Source organism: Oryza brachyantha, chromosome 2 (assembly GCF_000231095.2).
Source record: "Oryza brachyantha chromosome 2, ObraRS2, whole genome shotgun sequence".
In the NCBI taxonomy this organism is placed as follows: domain Eukaryota; kingdom Viridiplantae; phylum Streptophyta; class Magnoliopsida; order Poales; family Poaceae; genus Oryza; species Oryza brachyantha.
The window spans coordinates 19,247,586-19,275,404 of record NC_023164.2 but is presented as its reverse complement, the minus strand read 5'-3'; the positions used below and the strand labels follow the sequence as shown (position 1 = coordinate 19,275,404).

General features: G+C 41.0%; 2 protein-coding genes across 2 annotated transcripts; one reads left to right on the top strand and one right to left on the bottom strand.

Annotated features, from left to right (window-relative positions):
• Window positions 1–3,109: 3,109 nt before the first annotated feature.
• LOC102710663 (NAC domain-containing protein 7) lies at window positions 3,110–6,588 on the top strand. Its single transcript, XM_040521416.1, has 4 exons — window positions 3,110–3,229; window positions 4,981–5,174; window positions 5,309–5,580; window positions 5,661–6,588. Exons 2-4 carry the CDS (start codon window positions 5,015–5,017, stop codon window positions 6,252–6,254), a joined length of 1,026 nt encoding a protein of 341 aa, XP_040377350.1. The 5' UTR covers window positions 3,110–3,229; window positions 4,981–5,014; the 3' UTR covers window positions 6,255–6,588.
• Window positions 6,589–6,619: 31 nt separating this feature from the next.
• Window positions 6,620–10,908, bottom strand: LOC102710373 (thylakoid lumenal protein TL20.3, chloroplastic). The gene is made up of 6 exons (XM_006647537.3): window positions 10,518–10,908; window positions 10,382–10,411; window positions 9,282–9,388; window positions 8,607–8,641; window positions 8,070–8,198; window positions 6,620–7,186 (listed from the first exon to the last, which is right to left on the bottom strand). Exons 1-6 carry the CDS (start codon window positions 10,820–10,822, stop codon window positions 6,995–6,997), a joined length of 798 nt encoding a protein of 265 aa, XP_006647600.2. The 5' UTR covers window positions 10,823–10,908; the 3' UTR covers window positions 6,620–6,994.
• Window positions 10,909–27,819: the final 16,911 nt, after the last annotated feature.

Sequence of the window (27,819 nt, the reverse complement as noted above, 5' to 3'; positions counted from 1 at the left end):
AAACACGGACGACACATTAGATTTGCTGTACTATGTTAGGCTTATAAACCTAACTAACTTTTACACATGTATGAAATTAAAATTATACTGAGTTTTTGATAGCCAGCGAGAGTTCAGATGTATTAAATTTTATATTAGAGAATATGGTACCTTTCATCCAAAAAATGATAAAACCACTCATCAGTCAACACATATACTCCCTATAAAGCATTATATGATTGGGAAATTCTTTTAAATCCTGAGGGGATATATATATTAATCTATCTTGTAAATATTTAAAATTTTATTCATAATAAACGAGAGGGTACTGGCCCGTCCCTCAAGGAATTAGAATCCATTCGTAGATGATTGCATGGTTGAGCCTAATGCTAATCATACATACCTGTCGTTTGAGTGCATTTCATTCGTGCATTCATCTTGGATTGCTGCACATGCAAGCATTGGGATTTCGGCGGATGCTAGAGCCAGGAGTACAGTTCTGCACGTGAGATATAGCAAGCATCGATCGCTGTGATTGGCGTAACGTCCATCCTCTGCAGTGTTCGATTATGAAATGTGCATGTGCAAAAAAATCGATCTTTACAACAACGACCATCGATCGATCTAAACGCCCTTCCTTTTCATATTTGCGTGCGAACAAAGCGCGTGCATTGTCACGTTGAGGACCACAGAAACTATCATATATGCATGGCCTGATGGCCACAAAGATATTGCATCAAGTAGAGTTCACCAGATTAATTGAGAACTGGCCACATAAGTGGTGGAGTACTAGCTAGAAATTAGGACCATTCCCCACGATGTATGTCATCGATATCGAGAATTAACATTTTCTCCCGTTCATTTTGCACGAAATATTTCGCTGAAAAAGGAAAAGAAATTAAAACACAGTGCATGAATGAAGGATGCTAATTTGGCCATGATGATCAGCCGTAGAAATTACCGAGATAGATACCGCCTGTTGATTATGATGCAGTATTACGCCGCACTGAGGTAAGTAGGGTTAGAATCTTCCGCCTTATCTTTTCGTTTCTATTTATATTTATAAATTAAAATTTTAAATTTTAGCCATCAATTTTGATTTTATTTTTTAATTATATTCTATTTCTCACATTGACTTTTAAGTTACCACGAACACATATATAAATGTTTTATTTTTAATTTATTCTTTGTTTATAAATATACCAAAAGGATTGAAATGTAGCTGCATGCGGCCGGGACCCTTCTCTTCTTGAAAAGGGTTGGGCGCCTCGTACAGTCGTGCGCGAGTGGAGCCCAGGGTGTCAGCATGCCGGCACCAGGAGAAGCTTGCTAGCTAGGGATGGAAAAGATCGATCAGAGTTAATAAAGCAATGCTGCTAATGATGAGGTCGAGCCCACGCCGGACCGCCGGCCGCCATGGCCTGAGACGACTGTTCCTGTAGGCTGTAGCCGGCATCAGCATCCGGCGAAATCTAACTCTTTGCCTCTTGCGTGTTCTTATTCCTTTAGTATACGTAGCTACTACTAGCAGCAAAGTAGCAAGCCGATTACTATACGATCGAGTTGTCCGGTGATTCTGTATATTTGATATTTCTGTTTCTTAGGGCTTATGATCAACGGTAATTAAACTAGGGCTCATGCATTTGGCTTTTCCACAATACAGGCTTTCCAACTTAACTAATTTCCATGTTTAGAAGGGTCGCCATCGAAACATACTACTTAATTAGGTCGGTTTGGGAATGAGCTCTGATTTCCGAATTGGTGGATCCGTGGATCGATCAGGACAGCGACCGTCAATTGTAAGGGTTAAATTTTCTTCACGACATAGAACAGGGTGAAAATAACGTCCCGTGTGCGAGTGCATGCGAGGAACTAGTTTAGCGAGCGAGAGCTCCAAATTAATCAGTCACACCACGGCTAGCGAGCTTACTATCATATACATGCATGCGCGTGATGAACGATCACCATGCGCTGCATGCGGCTAGCTAGCTAGCTTGCATGCGCGCGGCCGGCACGCATGATCCGAAACGGATTGGAATTCCATTCCAAGGGTATATGCACGTTTTAGCCGGTTGCCTTCTACTGTTTGGAGGCATGCATGCATCATGTGGCAATTCGCATGGCCAAACACGAGAGATCGAGACTGACCAGTAGTGTTCCTGACTCCACCAACCTATCTAGCTTAGCTGCACCATTCGTCTAGAAGAAGCCGGTATATATATGTATGGTCGCAGCCCCCCGTAGCACCCGGCGCCGCTACATTTCACTCCACTCCACCTCCACCCCTCCCGCTAGCTTTCCCTTCTCCGTCGATCCACCCATCCATCCATCCATCCGAGCTATCGATCTAGGATTCTAGGAGAGCCTGACAGAGACGACGACGAGCCGAGCGGGGCGGGTCGCTGTTGGTAGCGGGTGGAGGTGGTGGCGGTTACAGGTGGAGAAAGTGTAAGCGGCCGGTCGCGCGCGGTGGCGGGCGGGGAGGCGCGCGGTGGAGCGGCCAATCGGGAAGGCGGGCAGATCCAGGATCCCTGGATTTCAGCCTGACTTTGCCCGCAATCCACCCGCCCTTTCCGTGCACACCCTCCCTCCCCATCCCATCCGTGTCCCCGTCCCTCTCATCCCCTCCGCGAAAGCGATCCATCCGGCCGGCCGGAGATAAAAGAGACGGGGGCGCCCGCGTGTCGAGCTAGGTAGCTTGCCAGCTCGCAAGCTCATCGAGCTCGATCCTTTCCTTGTCTACAACTACAAATAGGTGGTAAGACGACCCATCTCATGTGTGCTAGCTAGCTCCTCTCTCTCTTATCCGTCGTCTCTTCTCGATCCTGCTCGCTCGATCTTGTGCTCGGCCGGCCGGCGTCCATACACATGCGCGCGCGCGCCATATAGCTAGCTATCTGCAGTTTATAGATGATGCCGGCCGTCTGTGGTGGCGCAGGTTGCGAGCGAGAAGGGTGTGCTTGCTGCCATAGGTAGCTCGATCGTGGAATCGAGAGGGTAGCTATCGCGCAGAATCAAGACGTCCACAGGGTTCATCGCAGGCGAAGAAGAACTGCAGAAGAGAGGAGTGAGCCGGCGAGCTGACGGCAGCAGCTGATCATAGCGTTGGCTGATCTTGTTGAGAATTTGTGATTATATATATTGGCGCTGGGAACAAACGAGATTTTTGTCGACTCGAAGCAAATTAACAAGATTTGGTGCTCAGCTGTGGTGTAGCCAGCTTCGTCTGTTCTTCCTTCAGAGCAATAACGTCAGTTTTCTCTCACTCACTCTCATCATGCATGTGTTTGGGTGCATATTTTTGTTACTACAAATTTCATTATGTTCTTGATCATCTATACTGAATGTTTTCACTGGGACAAATTTCCTATATATACACAACATTGACAAAAAACACTTTTTTTTGTCTTAGGTCTGGTATATTTTGTTTTGTTTTTTGGTTCTATACAATCGATGGCAGTTGTGTGTGTGTTTGCCATCATAGGGAGGCCCTTCAGTTACATTACATCAAGGTCCAGCTGACTGATCTTAAATCAGTTGATACCCTTCATAGCGGTTTGGCTGAGATCGCACATGATAAACAAAATTATGTTCTTTACCTTTGTTTTTTGCTGATGATTGTTTTGTTTCAAGAAATGTATCTTATTTTGGTTATTTTATGCCATACCCTAATAACTTGATTAAATATATGTTCTAATTAACCATGCATGCTCCTAGCAAGTGAAATTTTTGTAGCTCACCTTAAAGGTTCATGCCCTCAGCTCATTTCATGCCTTCAATCTAAATAGTTACCATAAAAATTGATTTTTTTAAAACATAACGTGGATCTATTAGCGTCATATCTTACTTGTCAAACAGTCAAGATATGAACTATTCCATTTCCAAAGGAAGCTAGGGTTATGTGAAATTAGGATGTACTTCCCTTTAATTTGATTAACTATAGACAAAAATCGTCTCCAATCAATTGAGTTACAACTGATAAACCATAGCAAAATAAACGAAACTATCATAAAAGAGCATTTTTCTCATCCTTGAGCAGGTACCATGAGGTATCTTAGTACGAAATTTTATATAGAAAAAAATGGTACCTCCTGATACTTTCTCAAGGATGATAAAATTGCTCATCATAAAATATTTTATGAATAAAACTCTTCTATTTCTATTTTTACTAGTTTAATAGATAAGACTAGCTAGAAAGTAGACTTTCAATGAAACAAAATACAAAATCAACTCCAAAATCAAGTTTTAAAGTCCAGCTAATGTTGGCTGCGACTAATAAGGCAACCAGCGCACGATGAGAACATTGTTAGAGTGTTTCATACTTGAAAGTACACTATATTCCCCCCGGTGCACCGGTGGCTGATACACATTAATTTTTTTTGTCATGGCTATTTATACATATGTTTTATAAAAAAAAGGGGGCTGTATATGCACTTAGATAGCTTCCTTGACACAAAAGGAAACCTAACAAAACATTGAATTAACCAGGTAATCGTGTATATGATGAAAGTACGGCACTTTTTATCTAGTGTCATGATTGCTAGCTTTTCCTGGAAATATCACCAATCCAATTCAAAATGAAACAAAAGCTACCGATCCAGTTGCAGAAGAAATATTACAGACGATCATGCCATCTAACCACCAAACTTGGTTCTGAAGTTAACAATGTTACCGCATGAGCAGGGGAAAAAGAGAGCGATAGGCGAATATTTTTTACTGCATAGTTGCATAATACGGGTCTAATAGTGTTTCTCATTGGTTGACACAGTACGTTTGACACACATTTATTTTGAGTTAGTTATTTTTGGATCATACATATATCCGCGCTAGCTATAACAATGACAGCTGCTTAATTGTCGTGTGTAGTGTTGTACATGCATCCTTTTATTTGACCTTATTTTAATTTCATGATCCTATACTGTACTGGAGTATATCGATCTTAGCTAATGAGTCAAATGAAAACCTCAAAACCCTAATACTGAAAATGATAACCGTTTGTAGTGTTCCTACGAGTCTGATCCGTCGGTGAAATAAGATGGACACTTTCTCCCATGTGCCACCTGGTTTCCGCTTTCACCCAACCGACGAGGAGCTCGTCGATTACTACCTGAGGAAGAAGGTGGCATCGAAGAAGATCGACCTCGACGTTATCAAAGACGTCGACCTGTACAAAATCGAGCCCTGGGATCTCCAAGGTACGTAACTAACTAATTAGCATGCACGTCATGCAACGCACACTGATGATCAAATCAGCACATTAGTCGAAAAAAATCAGCTTGCAAATTATACATTAATGGAATCGAACGACGTGCTGTACGTGCGCATGCAGAGAAGTGCAAGATCGGCATGGAGGAGCAGAACGACTGGTACTTCTTCAGCCACAAGGACAAGAAGTACCCGACGGGGACCCGCACCAACCGGGCGACGGGCGCAGGCTTCTGGAAGGCGACGGGGAGGGACAAGCCCATCTACGCCCGCAGCTGCCTCGTTGGGATGAGGAAGACGCTCGTCTTCTACAAGGGCCGCGCCCCCAACGGCCAGAAGTCCGACTGGATCATGCACGAGTACCGCCTCGAGACCAACGAGAACGGCACCACTCCCGTACGTATTTGGACAAGATTCGGTCCGAGTTTACCGGAGCTGTTCTTGATTTGAGTGGTGGTGTACTGATCATGGTGCAGGAGGAAGGATGGGTGGTCTGCCGGGTGTTCAAGAAGCGGGTGGCGACGGTGCGGAGGATGGCCGACGGCTCGCCGTGCTGGTTCGACGACCACGGCGCGTTCATGCCGGACCTCGGCTCAACGGCGGCGCTGTACCACGGCCACCAGCAGCAGGTGTACGGTCACTGCAAGCCGGAGCTGGAGTACCACCACCTCCTGCCGCAGGAGGCCTTCCTGCAGCAGCATCTTCCGCAGCTGGAGAGCCCCAGGCCTCCTGCTGCGGTGGGCGCCTACCTTGGCGGCCGTGGCGGCGACCTGATCGGGTCGTCGTCCACCGCCGGCCTTGCTCACGGAGACGAAGCCTCTGGGTCCGCCGCGCAGCAGACGCCGCCGCTGGAGGCTGTCTACATGGCCGGCGCCGGCGTCGACGCGTCGGTCACGGACTGGAGGCTCCTCGACAAGTTCGTCGCGTCTCAGCTGCTCAGCAAGGAGTCCAGCTACTCCTATCCAGCTCAGGTGTTTCAGGCTGCAGACGGCAACAAGCATGAAGAAACTTTGGACTACGCTTCGACGTCGGCCGGTTCCGGCGGCGGCGAGGCTGTTCTGTGGAAATAGCTTCGCTTTCCACCTACATATAAATCCACTGGACAACCTATACTCTATAATTATATATACAATTTATACTATCCAAATCTGATCTAGCCAAGTGTACAAATATATATAGCTGGCTATATATATATGCATTATATCAAGAGAAACACACGCATACATAAATAAGAAGTATGTAACCAAATTGGTTCGTATTTGTTTGACATCAGATATCTGGATCTGGTGTTAATAAGTTAGCTGTAAGGTGTGAAGCCATGGGGCTTCAGTAATTAACTTGACAATTTGTGAAAAAAAATAGACAAAAGCTGTCGATGGACGTCTATTTGTGCAGTCCATCTTTCGATCCGGCAGCTATGGCCGCTGCCAATGCGTCAGAAATGTTTGTGAACTTTATAGATGTATCCCAATTCATTGAAAAGGAATGATAAGTTTATTTACTGACAAAATACTCTCTAGCTAGCTAGTGCCAGCAGTAGTCTGTAGGTATGTAGCGAATGAATTCTGGAGCACTTTGATATGTATATATACGGCATCAGTTTCTATCACTTCAGTACGTAGTTCAGTATCCATAACATATCTACATTCCTAGTTTACCTGATTACACTGCAACGTTACATCACCTGGAAAGAGCACAAACAGCACAATTCTCTGAATCCTGAACCGGTCTGCTTTGTCTTTCACCCAATCTCCAATGTAGATACAGCATTCAGTGCCCAATTTCTGCAGTATGTTGGATAATTCCTCTTTTATTTTGCGTCACACATACCAGTTGCTTCATCACAGAAACCATCACGGTCCAGAAGTTTGGGTGGTGGAGCACTTAAAAGAGGAGAAGAAGGGCTCCCATATGCATTTCGGCGACTATTGCCACATCCAAGGCTTTTCCGAGTGCTGACCCCTGTTAAAGGGTTGGTTCCATTTGCATATTTGCACAAAGCCTACATATTGAGTTTGACTATAATTAGTCACCAGCATAATCTTTTATTTGCTATATAAGATAGAACTTGTGCAAAACATTGAAGATGGATCCAAACATGGCATCATATGGAGATCCTTTGACATATCATCCAAAATTAGTTTTGACCACTGATGACATGGTGCCCGTCCTCAACTTCAAATTCATTTGCCACAGATGTGGGGCATTAAGGATTATGCAATGTCTGGTCAGGATAAAGACACTGCTGTTAGCAGCTGACGAAACAAAACTGAAGTATCTTGAGCACATGGAACTTTCCTCTCAAAGACATGAGACATCAGGGCCTCAGGAGATACTCCCTCCGTCCCACAAAAAATCAACTTCTTGGTTTTTATGTAGAGCGTTTGACCATTCGTCTTATTTGAAAAATTTTTAAAAATTTTTAAAAAAATTAGTCACACATAAAGTACTATTCATGTTTTATCATCTAATAAAACTAAAATTATTAATCATAAAATTTTTTTAAATAAGACGAAGAGCTAAACATTACGTCTAAAATCTCAAAAGTTGATTTATTTTGGGACATAGGGAGTAATAGTTAAGTCCATGCCATGTTCTTGTCCGAAGTTTTTATGACACTTGTGCATTAGTACATAATTTGTTGGCACAGTGTTTGCAAATTAGTCGTACAAAAAAAAGATAGCAAGCATCCATAATGCTAAATCTCATTTCAGAAAATAATGCACAGTAAACTATATAAACACTTCAAAGCAGGAAAATAAAAGGCACATCCTTAGAATCCGGTGTGCTGAAGCTTGTCAAACAGAAGCATGGAAGTATGGAACATGTAAAATTAAACTTTAGTGAGAAATTGTGAAATACAGTGTCATTCAACTTTCATATACCTGTTTCTGTGTTAGGTCAATAACAGCATCACTGAAGTCAGCACCTTCGATGATTGCTCCACCAAGATCACTACGTGTAAGGACTGACCGTACAAGCACAGCATTGGTAAGGTTAGCTTCATTGAGAACCTGTCAACAACAGCCAGACTTTTTTAAAAAAACTTAAAGGTAACTCTGCCTTGACATTATTGTTTCTGGAAATTTTAATGATCTAAATTAAGAACAGGAGCAAAGGATTCACCTGTTGCCATGGTGAACGGTATATTATCGGGCTTTATATTTGCATGTAACAATTCATATACATGTATATAGCACCAAAACTAACATATGAATCATTTACTACTCTGATAGTCTGATCAAGAATTCTGATGCATTCTCTCTTTTAACTCCCAGATGTCAAATTATGCCTTTGCACGATTAAGTGCAGTACCAGTATGCCCTTGAACATAACATGTTCATAACTATATACATGCATTTGCAAAAGATATTTGGAACAAGAAAAACATGACCATGCATAAAGAAGCCATTATTGTTTACCATGCGGTCCATCAAAGTATCACTCAAATCTGCGCCTGCAAAAAACCAAAACAACAATACAGTGAAATTGAATCTTAATGAAATTGGGCGACCATTCCTAGGTCTTCCCCGCAAAAAAATACAGTGAAATTGTGTCATAATAGCATCATGGAAAGCCCGAAGTGGTAGTATTCCATAACCGCATTGTTAGTAAAATAGACGCACAATACATGAAGTTTTACGTGGAAACTCTTATGAAAAAAGCCACGACGTCGATCGGCAATAACTACTATGAGGAAATGATTATAATATAGGGTAATACAACGGAATCTTTTCCGTGCAACTTACGAGAGATATATAAACAATAAGCATAAGAATCCTGATAGAAAAAAGACTAAAGTCTTATTAGGGAACTATAAGAGTCCTAATAGAAAAAGATTAAAAATCATATTAGAAAGCTAATACCATAATCCAAATGCATTGGATATTGACATTTGGATCATATATCTAACTCGTATTCACATGCAGTCATGCTCAGAGTTTATAATGGGAAGGATTAGTGGGGACGCTTGTATAACCATTTTGCAAGGGTTCTCTATGATATCTCTAGTGTATTGTCTCCCCGTTAAGGCATACCGCAGAACTACAAAGAGGGAGCTTGACACGCCTATACTGAAAAGACGCTGTTTCACTTACCAGTGAAATTTGCTCTATAAGCAACAGCCTTTTCAAGATAGGCACCATTGAATGTGGAACCACTGAAATTTGACTCCCTCATATCAGCCGCTGTGAAGTTTGCCCGCCTATATTGATAAATGACATATTAGATAAAGAAAAAAATGAAGAAACAATATTTTTCTTGAACCGCAGGAGAATTCATACAACAGAATTGAGGATTTTCCTCACCAACCTATTGATTAGCATGTCACTCTCTCTTTTATATGCAATGACTTGCGGTTGCTAAAGGTGGATAGGATAACCATGCCAAGATGAATCGGTTATGGTAAAGAATAAAATTGAGTGCTAATTTATAGATTGTTTGCTTTTGTGATGCGGCTGAGAGATAAATAAGTTTGGCAATATTACTGTGTTACTCTTCCATCTTTGCATTGTTGTCTTAATAGTAGTACTTCTGAGTTGGGATTACATGGCATGCTGACGAAAACTCTGGCAATTCTCAATTATTTTTTCTCTTGGTTTCTTGTAAACAAGCAGATCTGGTTTCTGTAATTCCTTTTTTCCTTTCAAGTTTGTATAAGACTCCTTATTAACCTTAATTAAAGGTGGATGTGGTCTTATTTTCTAAAAAAAAGCAATAGAAAAATAAAGGTTGTATTTGCCCTCCATCTCTGAAAATGTTGTAACAGCACTCAACACAATTGACAATATGTTAGTTTTAAAAAAACTGATTAACTACTTCAGAGCCTGCCTGGGAAAAACGCTAACAAAAAAACTTTAAAGTGCAAGACCTTGCATCTCTAGATCCTGCCTTAGAATCAATCCTTGGAATATATATATATATAGCTCACTAGATTTCAGGCAGATGTGTGACTAATTATCCAGAACACTAGCATCGCACAAGCATGAGCTTGAGAGTACTACATATATCCCACTTATAGAGAACCAAAATTACCTTCAAGCCCCAACAGGCAGAGACCAAATGAAATTTCTGTTTACTATTGAAACTGGAAACACAAGATTCATTTGGTTCAACTATTCCTTACAACCCGCCGTCAAACATTTAGCGCTGAAGCGTACAAAATGTTAATTTCGGATTCGTGAAATTAAGCACGCACCTGAAGTTCTCATTAACATGAACGGCCTTCCTGTAAAAAAAATACAAGTACAAAACGATAATATCAGCAACACAAATACGCAATGAAGCAACGCGGGGAAGAAGTGGAGGCGGAAAGGGGAAAGAAGCCCGCGTACTTGAGGTCGGCCGACCCAAACTGCGCGGCGGAGCCAATGCCGAACTCGCCACGCTGCTCCGCCTCGAACTTGTTAAGATCCGCGTAGGCCGGCATTGCGGACACGATCGCCGCCGCGAGGGCTGCGGAAACAGCGGCACGCCACCTCGGCGCCGCTGGCGGCGAGGTGCTGGACGAATTGCCGCCACGAGAACCCCCTTGGGTCGCCTGGCAGGAGACGCGCGGGGGCCGGCGGCGGGGCGGCGACGGGAGCGCGCCGGGCCTCGCTGCGGCCGCGGCGAGAGGGGAGGTGGTGGGGAGAGCCATGGCGTGGGTCGGGTTTAAGCTGCGCCCGCTCGCTCGCGCGGCGTGGGAGGAAGCACAAAGAAGAGGGTGGGTGAGGTGAGGGAAGCGGACGTGTGGTGGTGGCTCGCGCGCGAACACGTAACTGACCGTCGCGCTCGCGCCACCGCCGCCACGGGAGAAGAGGGGACGCGGGGAAAAGATCCAGCGAGAGAGGGAGCTTCGTGGGCCGGTAAAGAGCTGTCCACCCTTTTCCTCCGCATGGTCCATTGCCGTCAGGATTTGGGCCTCGTGGTTAAAAAGCCCATGCTGGTTAGTTCCAGATCGTGTGGGCAAACTCGGCCTAGTGAATGCTAGTGTAGACTGTAGACGTTGACAAAAACTGCTCAGGCCCGTTGGCTTCAACTTTCGCTTCTGGTACTTATAAACCAAAATTTATATATTTAACTTTAAAATTGAAATTAATTTTGAAGATTTTTATTGTAGTTTATTTTTCAGCTTTGCTTTTAGATCGTTAAAACACGTATATATAGCAAAACACGTGTCTTTTTTTTTCTAATTGTGCCGAGTGAATTAACAAGTTCATATCCTGAGCATAAAGTATTGTTTATGAAATTTTGCTATCAATATAGCTTGAAGTCGTTAAAGTTATCAGTGTTTGATGACCATCTTTTATCGTCCACATACCTCATTCTCCAGTCCTGTCAATGCATCAACAAAATCCTCTTTCTGAGGTCTGGTAGAAAAATATATTTCACCTTAATCTTACCTGTCTATAGGCTAACAAACAGCCACCGAATTCATACGTGTAGTTCTGCTTCTTGAATTTTGATACCATTGATACACCTTGATCCGTATCAATACCCATAAATAGAAATATCCGGCATTTTAGCATTGTTATTAGCTTGAGGACCTTGGTATTTCGTTACTATCTTATTTAATTGGAAACAACATCTGGAGAGAGCCAGAGAGGGTATATATGCTGGTGATCGGTCACGGTATTAGATTGGTGTAACAATAGAGTCTTTTGAACCCCCCCCCCCCACCCAAAAAAAAAACGATGGGGTCTTCATTGGTTCGCTATCATGCTTGCACTGAGCTTCCTTCTATTTCTCCAAACCTTGGAAATGTTACATGTTCACACCTTTAAACATAATATTTTGTTAATCTGTTTTTTTTTCAGATTGGCATGCAGTACATCAATGGTGCCTAACACGTTCCTCAATCTCAAGCACTTGCAGATTACTCTTATTGCACTAACTCCCTTTTCTCCATCATATGATTATTTGTCTCTGGTTTCCTTTTTCGATGCCTGCCCTACTTTTATCATGGATGTAAGCCACTTTTATACTGCGAACATGTTTTGTTACTTTGGTGGAACCATTAAGTCAACTATCAGGATTTGTCATCTTCAGGTATATGCGAAAACCCGGAGGATGACCAAATCTTTGTAAACCCCTCAGATTTAAGGCACTTAATTGCCAGAGCATCGCCATGACAACCTCCGGAATGTGAAGATCACTGGATTCAGCTCCACAAAGAGCTTGGTCGATCTAACGTATCATATCATCAAGAACACATCAGCTGAGTGTCTTACATTGGTCACCACTTCTAATCCTTTTTAAGTGTTCTTAAGGCAAAATTTGTAGATGCTTTGGAATGTCAAAGGATGATCTCGTGGAAGCCTCTAAAGCACTCTTAGCTATCAGAACATACATAAAGGGCATAGTTCCCTCCACGGTTAAAGTAAATGTGGTAGAGCCTCTTGCAGCCGCTGCTATGTCATTGAACCTTTTACTGTCAAGTAACAGCAAAACGAAATGCAGTAACGATATGTAGGGGATTGTTGTACGTTGTGTGCATCATGTAGTAACTGTGTTTCTTTGTGCGCTTTACTACTGCATGTAGAGTACATGACTTGCTTCTTGTCACCAGAAGCAGAATAGCCTCTCATTGATTGTGTGATTATGTAAATTCAGACGGCTTCAATATTCTTTTAAATTAGCTAAAAAACTAGTTTCCGTTCTGTAGTTATGTTGTGCTAGGCTAGAGTAATAGGACGCCGCTAGTGTGATTTTATTTATTATATTTAAATAAAAAATATAATAAATAATGAATTGAGCACACCATAAATGAACGGCTGATTAAAATTTAATTAAACATGTAATGTCAGAGTGTCAAAGTTCGAGCTAGATACTCGAAAACAATGTTTCGAGTTTTTTTTTTTTTTGCTTTGGCGGAATAGGAGAAAGGCAAGACCCCGTTTTTCCTTATACCACGTTTTTTTGGCCAAAACCATATTGCAACCTCACCCGTGAGGGGCTTATTGCTACGGGGCCATCTAGCCCCTATTCGCCCAAGATAGCGAAGTTGCCCAAAGTGCATATACACATCCTAATATATATGCGCACTCGGGTGTACATGCATTCTAGTTATATGAACACGAGTCAATGTATACGTTTGTCCTAATATTCGCATGGTGAAGTAGGTCATGATTGTTTTCGAACAGGTGTCGTTGCATATGCTTTAGATGCATATTGGGACAATTTGCCTCGGGAGCATGTTAAGACACAAAGACCACGCAAGTGTCTTTATGACAGAAGAGTAATACCATCCGAGGTGGAACTTGACTAAGGGCTAGATGAAGTTTGTCGGCCAAGATTCATGGAAATATTCCTATAAGATGGCTGGGGACCAGCACTCAAGTGTCGATGATAGTTTGCAGAGTGGTTCCAATAGGCCAAACACATTAACCTAATGCGCTAGTATCCTATTAGTAACCATTCCTGGGTACTCCGGTATTTGTACAAGGGGACTTTGGGGCTATAAAAGCCCACGCCCCTACCTTATAAAACACATGTAAAATCAGAGAATATAGAGTGGGATATTTGAGTATTTTCTACATTTGAGTTCACCTTAAATATGCAAAGGGTATTTGCTTACTTTGTGTGTTCACTTGTGTTCATGACTTAAAGTCGCAACATTGGAAAATATTATTTAGATATGTCTTATATTTATGATTTTTAAAAGGTCATCCAAAGTTAGGTGGAGTTGAAGTACACATGAAACTTGTTTAGTTGATATTTTATTCGTTAGTTGTCTAGATATTTGTTACAATATCTCGTGTATATATATGGAGACAATTTTATAAAATTTAATATCTATGTTTCAAATCAATTCTGATGGATATAAACTTTATATGAAAGTTGTAGATACACAATATCTATGTAACTTTGTACTTGATCACTTTTTATAAGATTTTTTTATAGTGTCATATAATGATTTTTTTAGTTTGCAAGTAGTGCAGGTCACTCTCTGAAAGAAAATATTTGTATCTATATTCATGCCCTTCCCATCTGTTTTTTATAGTGTGAAATAACTATTTTTTAGTTTGTAAGTATTATATATTTGACACTTTAAATATCTTTAACTTAAAAAATGATCAATTATAAAGTTTATAAATCTTATCCAGATCTACAACTTATATATACGGCTTATCTCCATTTAAGTTTGTTTAAAAATCAGATTTAAGATTCTATAAAACTACATTTGAGATATAAGTTGGTTGTGTCTAGTTTCCTTCTAGTGGAAGACGTACTTAGGCTTGGGTGCTGAGCTAATTTCATTTCTAGCTAACTTGTTCGTGACGAAAGTTGATGCTATAAAAGATCGCCGGGAAGCTCACAAATACTACATATCTAGCAGCCTTAGCCCATAGTAAAAGATGCCATGGCCAGCCTCCGCTTCCAGAAGGGGCCCAGATCCCGTAACCGCAAGCTCCGCAACGCCATTGGCTCTATCACTAACTTGGAGCATCTCGAGCGGAGTAGCTTCGACCGCCAGACCCGTACACCGCATTGACAAAGTCCGGGAAGCGTTGGAGATAATGTCACTTCTCAAGCCGCTCAAGTACGACTACGACTGGGATGTCCACAATCTCTACCGCTTTGTGATGTAGCCATCATCTCCACGCCATCGACAAGCTCGTGCTCCCCTGCCTCGTCGTCGATTATGATGACTCCATTACCGTCGAGAACCTTATTACCGCACGAACGATGTTCACTGCATGGCGCAGGTGGTGGGAGGGTCCATACGTGTTATCGCGGCCACCTCTTCGTCGAGCATCTCCGACTCTCTCCTACCGAGGTTAATCGACCCATCATCTCCAACCGTCTCGACAACTTTCCCGCACTGATTCAGCACCTGGTGGCTATGGTGGCTGAACTGGGATGTCTCCGGACCTGAAGCGTTGATTTGCGCCCCCCCCCCAATTCAACTTTAACCCTAACTTCGAAAGGAATCGAAATAAGGTTCAATGGAGAGTATGTGTCCTTTGATGTCTTTGCTGCAGATGTCGCTATCTCTCCGTAGTCTTAGTTTTTTTGCATGAGTTTATCGGATTCGTGACTCGATATCCGTGGGATTTGTAGATCTCAAATCTGTGAATATATGTGGTAATTAGTGGAACTTTACTGAAATTGTTTATATAAATGCTGATTGCTTCAATGAAATTCACTTTTCTCCGTTTCTATTTTGTTCCATATTCAGTTTGGTGGTGTTTGTTTGCTTCCATTAGGCTTGGCCCGCACCCGCACATGTAATTTTTGCTTGTTTGGTTAATTGCACGGAGCTTCCAGACAAGCCGAGCGCGTGCAAAAAGTGTTCCACAACCAGGCTTTGGAGGAATGCTCAATCCAAGCATCGTTGCTCAGCTAGGCTGAGCGCGTGCAAGCCTCTGCGCCCGCTCGTGCAGCCTCCGTACCCGCGCGTGCAATCCTCCACCATTGCTGCGCTCGAAGCCGGGGGTCGTCTCTGCCACCAGCCCACCACCGCTCGTCTTCGTCGCCGTCGCTGGGCGACGCGCCACCGTCGCTGGACGTCACGTTGTCTCCGCCGCCGTGATGCCGTCGCTCGACGTCGTGTCAGTTGCTCTCGTCGGTGGTTGCCACGACCGCGCTCGTATCTAGATCCTCCGCCGCCGCACCCGTTAGTGGCCGACATGGCCTTTTCGTCTCCAGATCTGCCACAGCCGCTCACGTCGGCAGCTGCCACTATCGTGCTCGTCTCCGCTCAACTCCCATCGGCAGCCGTCAAGCCGTCTCCATTGCCGCCGCTCAACTCTTAAGTCCATCCGCCACCACCCCCGTAGGAGTCCGGCACAGCTTGCCAAGGGCGCACTAGCTAGCTGTCAAGGGTTATTTTTTCCTTATCTTTTTTATTTTCTGAGAATGTATTTGTTTTCATATAGTATACATGTACTACAATGATATTTAATCAATTGAGTATTTCTTTATCTTTACTGCTTAACAAATACGGATATTTCTGTCTTGGTACGTCATGGGGCCCTACACACGGGCCGTCAGCCTGCATTTGACTCGCGCACCGCCTGGGCCGGCCTTGCCCCGCGCCCTTGGTTGGCATGTGTTTGTTGCTGATCCGATTCCATGAAAGCCAATGTGCAAGAAGAAGCCCAGCAAACCAGCGGTCATTGTACATGAGTCCAATTCCAAGTCCCTCCTCTAATTCTTTTTCCAAATTGCAGTTATTAGATGCATCTTATCGTTTTTTTTTGAGAGAAAGATGCATCCTATCGTTGATGTGTGCTGCGGCTGTTCCGATCGATAGAGGAGTGTTTCATTATTAATTAATTAGTTTGGCTAATTAAATCCGTATTGATCTAGCTTGTGTCACCCATTTATTATTACATATATTATTTATGATTATTTAGCCTTGAGATAATTTTTGAGGAAAGGTTCAAAGTTCCTCTATATTTTAATAGCTAATATTATTGACTTTTTGACACAAATTTATGCAAATATGTGAAAATATAGTTATAGTTAAAATATATTTAGTAATAATTTAAAAAAAAGTAAATGATAATTGTGCAAGTCTTTTGCATAAGAATAATGGTAAAATATGGATAAAAAAGTTGATGGCATTATTTATTAAAACACATAGGGAGCAGTTGTTTTTATAAGACTTGCTTGTCCGCTAAATTATATACACATCACACAGATGAATGTCATATATTTTAATAGAGTTTTAAATATAATATAATGATTTTTTTATCTCGTGGCAAAACACGGACATTTGCTAGTAATAAAAAAATATATTGGTACACATATCTAGTCAACCAAACAATTCTTTTCTACCATATGTCTCGTACGGAAATTAAACACAATCTCATACGAGCCAAGCTAATCTGATACAAACAACCAAATAAAATTATCCATACCTTTACAACCAGATAACACTTAACCTAGATGGAAGAGATGGGTCACACTCAATCTAGACGGAAGAGATGGGTCAGGCCAGGACCTACGAGCTACCAAACACAACTAATGTGTTCTCTCCGTTCCCCATCTCTTCCCCATTGTCGGTTGGGCACAGCTCGGTGTGCGGTTGCGCCTTCCCGGCCTCGCTGGCTCCGTGCTACTCGTCGGTCTCGGATTGCAGCGTTTCTCTTCTCGATTCGTCTCTCTCCCCTTACTGATTTGCGATGAGGATGCCTAGTTCATCCCATCTCGATTTGCAGCGTCAGACATCAAACACCGGAAAGAGGACCTGATGGCACTAGCGGAACAAAGTGAGAAATTTAACTTTTTGCCACTCTTACGAACGGCCAAAACAGATTTACCACTCGCTGCCTATGACATGTGGGCCCTCATGAGTCTATGACAGGTGGGTCCAGTGGCAAATCTATTATGAAAATCTGTAAGAGTAGCAAAAAGTTAAAAGCCCCGAACAAAGTGGGCATCGGACGTCTTCGTGTTTGGAATGCGCTCCCTACCATCACCAGCTGCTTCACCAACATCTGGACAAGTGCATGGGCAAGGTAAACCCCTTCCCTATCGGGTTAGGTACTGTACAATGCAATCGTTGTTGTGTATACTCTCAGTGCTTGTTCTATTCATATTGGATCTCATTGCCATCATTTTGTCATAGTCGGAATGGTATCTATTGATTACTAACTACTGTCATGTCGTTTAATTGATGCTTCAACCTTCAAGCAAGTAGAATGATAGACAGACTTATGTTGGTGTGTGTTGATCTGATTTTTCAACATGTTAATCCTTAGTGCTTGTGATTGTGAATTGGTCAACATGTTAGCATGCAAACTGGCTATAATATATGATAAATTGGTGTGAATAAATTAATATATTTATATATGTTCCTATTCCTCCAAGCATATTTGTATTTTTTTTTAAAAAATATGGATGCACTTTCAATTTGAAGTTTACTTACAACAGATTGTATTGAATAAACAGTATATTTATTATGTAAATCTTTTACATTAGTTTTGTAAATTATAAGAGTTGGGTGAATGTGGCTCTGGGCAATTGGCAGTGATTTTGCTTCTAAAGAGTAATGCTGATTGCTGCTTGAAGTTTGTAGTAATCAACTTCAATTCTATATGATCCCTGTCCTAAATAAACATGCATTGTGTAATTCTTTTATATTGTTAATGTAATATATGTTTTTAGAATGAATCCACTTGAATGTTCACAATCTGGACTTCTACTGTTATGAGAAGTGTTTTAAATTAGTTCCTAAAAAGTTTGTTAGTTTCTGAGTATAATTTGATAAATCTATACGCTAAGAGATTTAGTCCCAGATGCTATTGAATTTGTACTGCATATTCAGGCTTGACGGATTGTGTTTGTACTGAATAATTGTGTAGTAGAAACCAATGCATTTCAGAATAAATAATTTAATATTTCTTATGTCAACAGACATTTAATTCATCCATCTGAATGTGTATTCTCTTTTACAAAATTGAATGAATATGCTTGAAAGATTATATCAGTAGATTTTCTTCCCTTTTCTGGATTTGGGACAATGTTTTGGGTGAGAAAAGTTGTATGTGAACTGAAGTGAAAAGGAAGATGGTGGACTAAATTGAGATTAGAGATTGAAGTATTGGAGTTTGTAGAGAGGAACAATCACACTATACAGGTTAATATTTTAATATTTCTTAGTTGCATACATATGGATTTGTTATTTGTTTATTCTTCCCCCTCTTTCTATTGATTTGGTCCCTTTCTCTCTACAATTTTCCTCCTAGAATCTGCTTTTCCCCTCTCTTCATAATCCATCATGTTGGATTTCTTGATAATTTTTTTTTAACTTCAATTCTTGTATCTAAGTGTTGACCTGTGTTTTTATTTGTTCCAAAGTGGTGGCATCGTCCTGATATTCACATGAGTCCTGAATAATTTTCTAAAGCACCTTCTTGCATCTCAAGGTTTTCGTTTTATAGGCTGCACAGACTTGTGCTTTTCGCTGATATGTTTTTGTCCAGGGAAATGATTGATAATATGAAATCTGTAGCCTGTTGGGCGGGCTTAATGGGCTTGAAATGAGAGTTGGGCTGGATTATGGGCTTGAGATGCAGTTATGGACACGTTTTGGGCTTTGTTTCTATTGGTTTTATGCAAATAAATTCAAGTTGTTAGATCAAAATATTATAGTTGATAGATTGAATACTTGAAACAAATTTACACATGTACCATTAGTTGTTCTAGTTGTAGAGGTCAATTTTGAGTAGCAGTATGTCCTAAGCAAATTGAAATGCATTGTCTGCACTAGAGTTAGTTCTAGATGTAGTAATGTTTTGTGAAAAAAAAAGAGTTATAGGATATTTCTATTGGAATTACAGTTTTTTTATTATGTAAAATTTATACATATGTACTGTAAATTGTGCCTAATGATACTTGAATGCTTTAAAAAAAGATGCTAGTGTTTGATTTTCTTTTGCCAAATGATGATATGAGATATTTGAAGAAAGCATATAAGATATCTGTTTTTTTAGATAGGGATTAAAACCCAGCCTCTACATCCAACATGGATGTACACGGCCATATATAAGATATCTGTAGGTCATCTGATGACAAATTTAATCATTTTGAAGTTGAACTATTGTTCATATTCAGGTCAAGTTTTCCCATTACATAAGTTATGGCTTAACTCCAGCCTAATGCCCTGACATGATAGAATTTTGTAAACTACCATAGCCTGATGTGTATTTTTGGGGGGAATCTTAATGTTAGTTGAAATAAAAGGTAATTTCCTCGTGTTGCTTCCTTCACTTTACTGGCTTTGCATGATGTGAATTTTTTCTGAATATTAAAGATACATTTATAATTTTTAAGACCCTAAAACTGTGATATTTTGTACATGTTTTTAACAGATTTACCTGATGAATAGAGCTTTTCTTGATTTTGTTCATTATGTCTCGGCTTACATTTTATTTGTTCAAACTATGTATATGTCCTGAAAAATAGTAAAGTTTGAAAGATTTTCTCATGTAAGCGATCTGTTACATAATATTTCTATTGATTTACAGTATTTGTTATGTAACTTTCTCACTTATGTACAACTTCTAGCTAATATTTTTATGAACTTAAGAGAATGGCAGATAGCAGCACATTTAAACTTACTGTACTGTAGATTATGACTGACGGGAACACATTATGATTAAAACTACCAAAACATATCGCTAGCAATTGTTTTTGACATTTGATTCAGGAGATCTGCTACATAAACTAATTCTCTCTGTTTTCTAAATCCATGAAGTAAGGAACCTACCTTTCGATTGAGTCATATGCAGATTGTTTCTTTCTTCTTTTCTCTTCTTTTCATTTGATTTGCTCTGAACATTTTGGCCGATTTTTACCTTGCTGGATCGTTTTATCTATTTTTGGACTTTTGTGTTGTCTTTTTTTTTTTTTTGGCCGGGATGGCCAAGGATTTCATTTAAGTAGGGAATGTACAATGAAGGGGGTGTCCTAGGGACAAAAGAAAGAAGAAGGCCGTTTAAAAACAGCTAAGTGGCCCCTTTTAGGGGTCCAAACAGCATGGTACAACCAGGGAGACATGATCAGCCTATTCCCTCCGGAACTCCGAAGAAATCTGCAGCTGTCCACACTGTCACTTCCTCCTTGATGTCGCCGAACAATTGCCATGGCGATCTGTTAGTTTGCCTGAACACACGAGCATTGCGCTCCTTCCACACTTCCCAACACATCAGGATCAGCATAGTGTCATAGTTTTTCCTGTAGCATTTCTGAAAACATTTCCTCGCTTTCAGCCAGCACTCGGCGATGTCCAGGCCTATCTCGGCCGGCAGCGGTAAACTCACTCCTGCCCATCCCCTGACCGCCTCCCAGACCTGGTTTGTGTAGGCACATGTAACCATCAAATGACGGTAGTCCTCGTCGCTGCTTACTGCACAGAGTGCAGACTGACTGGCCTGGCCATCCACGCTTCTGCAAGTTATCCGCCGTCAGGCATTTCTCCTTGTGCATAACCCACATGAAAATTTTGACCTTTGTGGGTGCCCTCGACCTCCAGATGAGTTTGCCGCATGACGAGGTTGTTTTGCCACGAAGAACAGCCTATACGCTGAATCAGTTGTAAATTGCCCATTTTCGGTTAGCTTCCAGATCGTGGCATCCTCCATCCCCGGCAGCAGACTTTTGTGTTGTCTAACGATCTGAGCTGGTAGAAGACCCTTTGGATAGAAAGGTTCAAGCCTCAAGACAGACCCCTGATCTCTGATTGCAAACATAGATTCGCTTTGTATTTCAGTAACCTAGTCGTGCGTTCTTGTAACTCTTCTGGAACCTTATTGCTCTATCTTTGATGGACTTTGAAATATATTCAGGCGGGAACCTCTCCCTCCTGGTGAAAATTTCAAAAAGAAAAAAGAAAAAAGAGAGAGCTGGTAGATGTAGATCCTGTGGCTATAAAATCTGACAGATATTTGCACTAAAAACGTTTATTGAATTGTATATAGGCAGTCGCTCAAATATATCTGAGCGGTGATGAAATTCTCATGGTCAGCAAAATCAAGGGGCTGCCTGGTTTTGTTAGAACATGTCAGCTGGGCACCTGTGCCTTCAGAAGTGCACGTGGATTCTAACGACAATGCAAATGCCAATATGAAACGCTGAATCGCACAAAATGCTGTAAGTTGTAGAATATTCATGCTTTGATACATGTATGAAGTGAACTTTAAAGCAGTTTGTTGATGTCTTCTTCACAGTTTGAGGAGGCTCTCAACGCTCCAAACTCCATGGAAATTATTGAGGGTTTGGTGGATCCATGGCTACGAGGGGACAATCCCATGGAATTGGCTCTCAAGGTTAGCATGAAACCAGTTCCTAACCAGTTTCTCTTTGCCCTTCATCTCAACTACTTGTGCATAACTCTTTCTAGAGAAACTCTTTCTCCAACATATGATTATTTATCTCTGATTTCCCTTCTCGGTGCCTGTCCTTCCTTGGACACTTTCATCCTGGATGTAAGCCACTTTTCATCCTGCAAACATGTCTAGTTACTTTAATGGAACCATTAATCCGACTATTTGGACCTGTCATCTTCAGGTATCTGTAGAACATCCGGAGGGTGACTCAATCTTTGTAAGCCCCTCAGATTTAAGGAAGTTGCCAGAGCAACGCCATGACAACCTCCGGGATGTGAAGATCACTGGATTTCGCTCCGCAAAGAGCTTGGTCGAGCTAACATATTATATTCTCAAGAACACCCAAGGATGCTCTTGCGGAAGCCCCTAAAGCCGTCTTCGCTATCAGAACATACATAGAGGGGGAAGTTCCCTCTACGGTTGAACTAACTGTGATAGAGCCTTGCAGCCACTGCCATGTCCTTGAACCTTTTAGTGTCAACATGCCAAGGTAATGGCGCTACTGAAACGCAGTAGCAGAATGCAGGGGGAATCCATTAACTGAGGGTTTCCTTTGTGCTGATTGCTGTTGCCGCAGATGTAGAACTAGTCATAATCATCCATTAGAAGCGATTGTGTAAATTTATTTTTCTTTTGAAATTGTGTGGTCATGTAATCTAGATTGAGGATTTTTCTTAGCTGGCTTCGGCCTTTTTATTTGTATTAAACTTTATTTGGGTGGGTGTGTTTTGGATGTGTATTCCTTAGCTATGCAGAGGTCGGGACTGATCTTGGTATGGTTTTGTCATCTTTAATGTAAACATCTGAGATAAATAAAAGCTTCCATTGCCTAAAATATAGTTTGTGGGTTCCTAGTTTAACTATTGAATTACCTCTCTGATTTTAGTTGTACGTGGTACAACAATTTGATTGCAACAGGATAAACTATGCTCTGTTTATTTATTTATCAGCGAGACAGCGATGACCAATTTTTATCAGCGAGACAGCGATGACCAATGTTTGCCTCCATGTAATATAGTATCTCTAAAAAGAAGATTTGTCATACTGTTTTCGCCATTAAAACAGAAGGACCTCGCAAACAAGGCGGGAAATCCACACGGCGATCTTGTTCAATTAGTTCAGCTTGGGCCGGATTCTCGTCATTATGTCCGGCCCGTTCACTTGGGCCCAAACGGGGGATAGCGTATGTGCAGTCCATTTTTGTTGGGCCGTTAAAGGGCCTTACAGGAAAAGCACCCAGCAACACGCGGCATCTCGACGACAATCACAACCAGCATTATCTCTCTCTGCTTCAACCTGACAAGGAACTCGATAAAGCACTGACAGTCACAGTTTCACAGGTGGCGGCGTTGGGGAGTCGGAAGTTGGAAGTGATGAATACAGAGTTATGGAGAAGAGAGCACTATTCGAGAAACGATCTTTAGCCTCGGTGTGCAACACCCTTTAGTCCTGGTTGAAAAAAAGGTTAATTCAATTCATGGTATCGGAAATGTTATGATTTAGAAAAATCAGCACAGTAAGCAGATGGGGATGTGGCGGAGGATCTCGAGGATGAGCTCGTCGGTGAGGCTGGCCACCGACCCAGATGATCTCCCCCACCACCGCCCGAAGAATTGTCACGCGCCTTGCCCGTGCTCGAGTTCGTGGTCGACGTGCCGGTTCTGATGACGCTAGTGGTCGCTGCCGCTAGTGGCCGCGGCCGAGTCCGCCGCCGCCGCCGTGGAGTCCGCCTCCCGCCACCACCGCCGCTGCCGCGGAGTCCGTTTCTAGCCAGATCTGTCTCTAGGGGATAGGTGTCGATCTGTCCAGGCCAGCTCCATTCGGTCAGGGGCATTAAGGTCATACAAAAATGTAGACAGGTTCAAACGGTCCAAACGAGGCAACATGGTTAGATAATCACAAATCAAATTTAAAAGAATTGATGGCACTAGGCCAATATGTGGAATAGTTATGACATTTTTTCTGAATCAGAACATTTCAGATGGTATGGATCGAATTAAACCCTTGAAAAATCGAGACTAAAAATATATCACATCGAATCTTTGGACACTTAAATGAAGTATTAAATATTTATGAAAAAAATTAATTGCGTGGTTTTTACAAATCTTTTGAGCCTAATTAATCTATGATTAGCCATAAATGCTACATTATTTAGTATGTATTAATAATAGATTAATTATGCTCAAAAGGTTTGTCTCGTGGTTTTCAGACAATCTATAAAATTTATTTTTTTTCATTCGTGTCTAAAAACCTATTTCGATACCTGCCAAATATTCGACGTAACTATTCAAAACTTTTCTAAACGAACTAAGCAAGGCATAAGTTGACTTTCGGATTCTGAGGCTGGCTAGCTAGCTAGCTAGCTAGCTGCGGCTGCATGATGGCCGCATCACATATTCACATGCATGCTTTGTTGCAATAGATCCTACTCCTGCACTGCTGCTGCACGCGTGTCAACGTGTCATACATAGTTTTCATATTAACTGCTCTGTCCCTAAATAAAATTATTTTCATATCTAGGCTTACCAAAATAAAAATATGTCTAAATTATACTTGCATTAAGGTTTATAGAAGCAAGGAATAGATATAATGTGAGATAATTGTATAGTAGTTAATAAAGATGAGTATTTTAGTTTTTTAGCCTTTGTATTGGTACGTGACAGTATATGCGTAATGAATGAAAAAGAAAGTTATTTAGGGACAGAGTGGGTACTTATATTGTAGGTCAGGAGTGTACTTGGAGATTGTTTGTAAACCAAATTCTCGTTTCCACTAGTTATTACATGTTATTTTATTAGTTGTACAAACTTAAAAATAAATATAGATATATCACTGCACAAACATACATATACAAATTTAACATCTATAAATTTTAAAAAATAAATTAAGCTTTAATTACTATACACATAAGTAGGTTCATGTTTATTTTCTTAATTTGTTAAAATCAAATTTGATCTTACATATATATATATCACATATTAATTAATCTACCTTGTTAAATACTTTTGATTTTTGTATAACTATTTATATGGAGGGGGTATCCTCTGGAGGTTTAAAAGGTTTTTGTGATTGTATGTGTACCTTCGTATTGCCTCTGCATTCTGAACATGCTGCATACAGGGAGCACGGTAAGGGCATGCACACCGTAAATTGCCTCACCGAAGAGTTTCAACTTCCAGCTAAGACAAAGCAAGTTTAAAACCACTGTTCCCACAATGCATGCATCCCTATGTGGGCCTTGCAACAGCCTTTTCTCTTCCTCTCTCCACAACTTTTTCTCTCCCTGTGTCATGCCGCACGTCTCCTCTCTCCTTCTTACTCCTCATCCTGACTTGCATGTGTGATGCTTTTTCTTCCTTTCATCGTGTTTTAGCAGTGACTCTAGCAAATTTCTTACGAGGCTTCGCGCGGCTTGACGAGGCTTCGCGCGGCTTGCAGAGGAGACGCTCAGCTTGCTTGAGCCACTGGGCCCCACGCCCTCTCTCCTCCTGCTAGATAGTTTGCCTACGTGGCGAGCTAGACCTACTCGCCACGTAGGTGCATTGTGTATGGCCTAAGCTCCTTGCACGTTGTAGCCTAGTATGACACACTTTCCTCGGCAAAGCAGTCCTCTCCAGACCATTCGATCAAAGTAAAAGTGTAAGGTGCAAAGCAGTATTATATAATACTATAATAGTAGTAGATCTTCGTGCTTCTGTATTACTGTATCATTTAGCAATTATGGGTTGTTTAGTTCCCAAAAATCTTCACCCAAAAACATCACATCGAATGTTTGGATACCTAAATAGAGTATTAAACATAGATAAAATGATAAACTAATTGCATAGTTATGTGAGAAATCGTGAGACGAATCTTTTGAGCCTAATTAGAACATGATTAGCCATAAGTGCTACAGTATCCAACATGTGCTAATGATGAATTAATTAGGCTCAAAAGATTCGTCTCGTGGTTTCTAGACGGAATCTAAAATTTGTTTTGTAATTAAACTACGTTTAATAAATATGTGTTTAAAAATTTGATATGATGTTTTTGCAAAAAAATTTTGCAATGCTTATGTCTACCTGCTGGCATGTACGACCAGACTCCCATTTAACGCATGCGTGGAAGCATCTGACGATCGATCAGTGCATGCCTAGTTAGTGCTACCACCTTTTTCATTATAAGATATATTACATTCGTCCCATAATAACTTTATTTATTATTTTTCTGTATCCAACCATTCGTCTTATTTGAAAATATTATATAAAAGTTAAAAAAAATTAGTCACGCATAAAGTACTATTTATATTTTATCATCTAGTAAGAATAAAAATATTAATCACAAAAAAATTTCAAATAAGACAAAGAGTCAAAACATTATATTAAAAAACTAAAAAATAATCTTATTTTGAAAACAGAGATAGTAAACATTTTCAAATTATTCAGCGTAGGCCAAAAACATATTGAATTTTGAATTAATTATACTTTCTAAGTACCCGATTGAATTCGGTGTAGAAATGGTTATAATGGGATAACAAATTAAATCCTATAAAAACTCATATTTTATATTTTGCAACAGGAGGAGTACGTGTGTGCATACTGCGCAGGATCAGCATGCGCGCGCCGCTACAACACAACCGAATACATACTTCAATATACGTACGTACGAGCAGGAGCGCGCAGCTAGTCGATCCATGCTCTCGTCGATCTCCTTCACTGGAAGTCTGGAACTGGAAGAGCTATAGCAATTAAGGAGGGGGCGTACGTGTCGCAACGCAACGGTACGAACGTTGTTGCCGCGCGGGGACCGGCTGACCAAAAGACTGACAGGTGCAGCCGATCGAGCAGTGTACGTATGTATGGAATCTTGCTCTTGCTCGCTCCGGCCGTGGCATCAGCTCGCACTCGATCGATTGAGCTGGAGAGATAAACTCAACATGCATGCATGTACTACCTAGCTAGCTCTAGCCGGCCGACTGCAAAAATCAGTTCTGACATTCCGTGGTGTTGCGAGATTAACTAGCATGTTAATAATAATTAATTATGTATTAATCATGTAATAATTTATTACCATATTTTTCACGCCAGATAACTAGCTCACCTTCTCCTTTCTATCGAACGCGGATAGCTTCCGAAGATTTTGCAAAGGCTCATTCCTTCTCGATCGTCTTAACGGCCCAGCCGACAAGGCTGCTTAATTCTTGTGCTCGTAGTACTGGCGGCTTCAGTTAGTCGGGGCTGTTTGTTTGGAGGGGCTAATTCATAATTCCCTCTATTTTAGTCTCTTTTAGCCCCTAAAATATCAAATATGAGAGACTAAAATAAACTAAAACTATCTAGTTTCATAAGTCCCTAGAGGAGGCGCTAAAAGAGACTAAAGGACTATAGTACACCCACTCTACTACTCTAGGTCTATAGCTGTGTGTTGTGTACTATTGAGTAGGTCATTAATGAGGTTTTAGTCCCTCCAAACAAACAGTGTAAGACTAAAAAAGACTTATGTTTTAGCTCTATGACTAATTTTTAGTCCTAAGACTTATAGGAACAAACAACACCTTAATACTATACTTGTGTTGTTTTGAACCGTGCTAAAGTTAAACTTTTCGAATTTGACTTAAAGTAACTTTATTAGTGTAAGATTTCTTTAGTTTTAACTAGAATCATATATATGCTAATGCATCTAAACATGTATACAAATCATATGCATTAATCAATGCATAAATTTAGACAATGCTAAAATATATTGTAATATGAAACAGAGAGTATTTACTTTAGAAGCATGGAGACTATATGTATAGATTATTTTTAAATGTATTTCAATAATTCATAATGTTTAT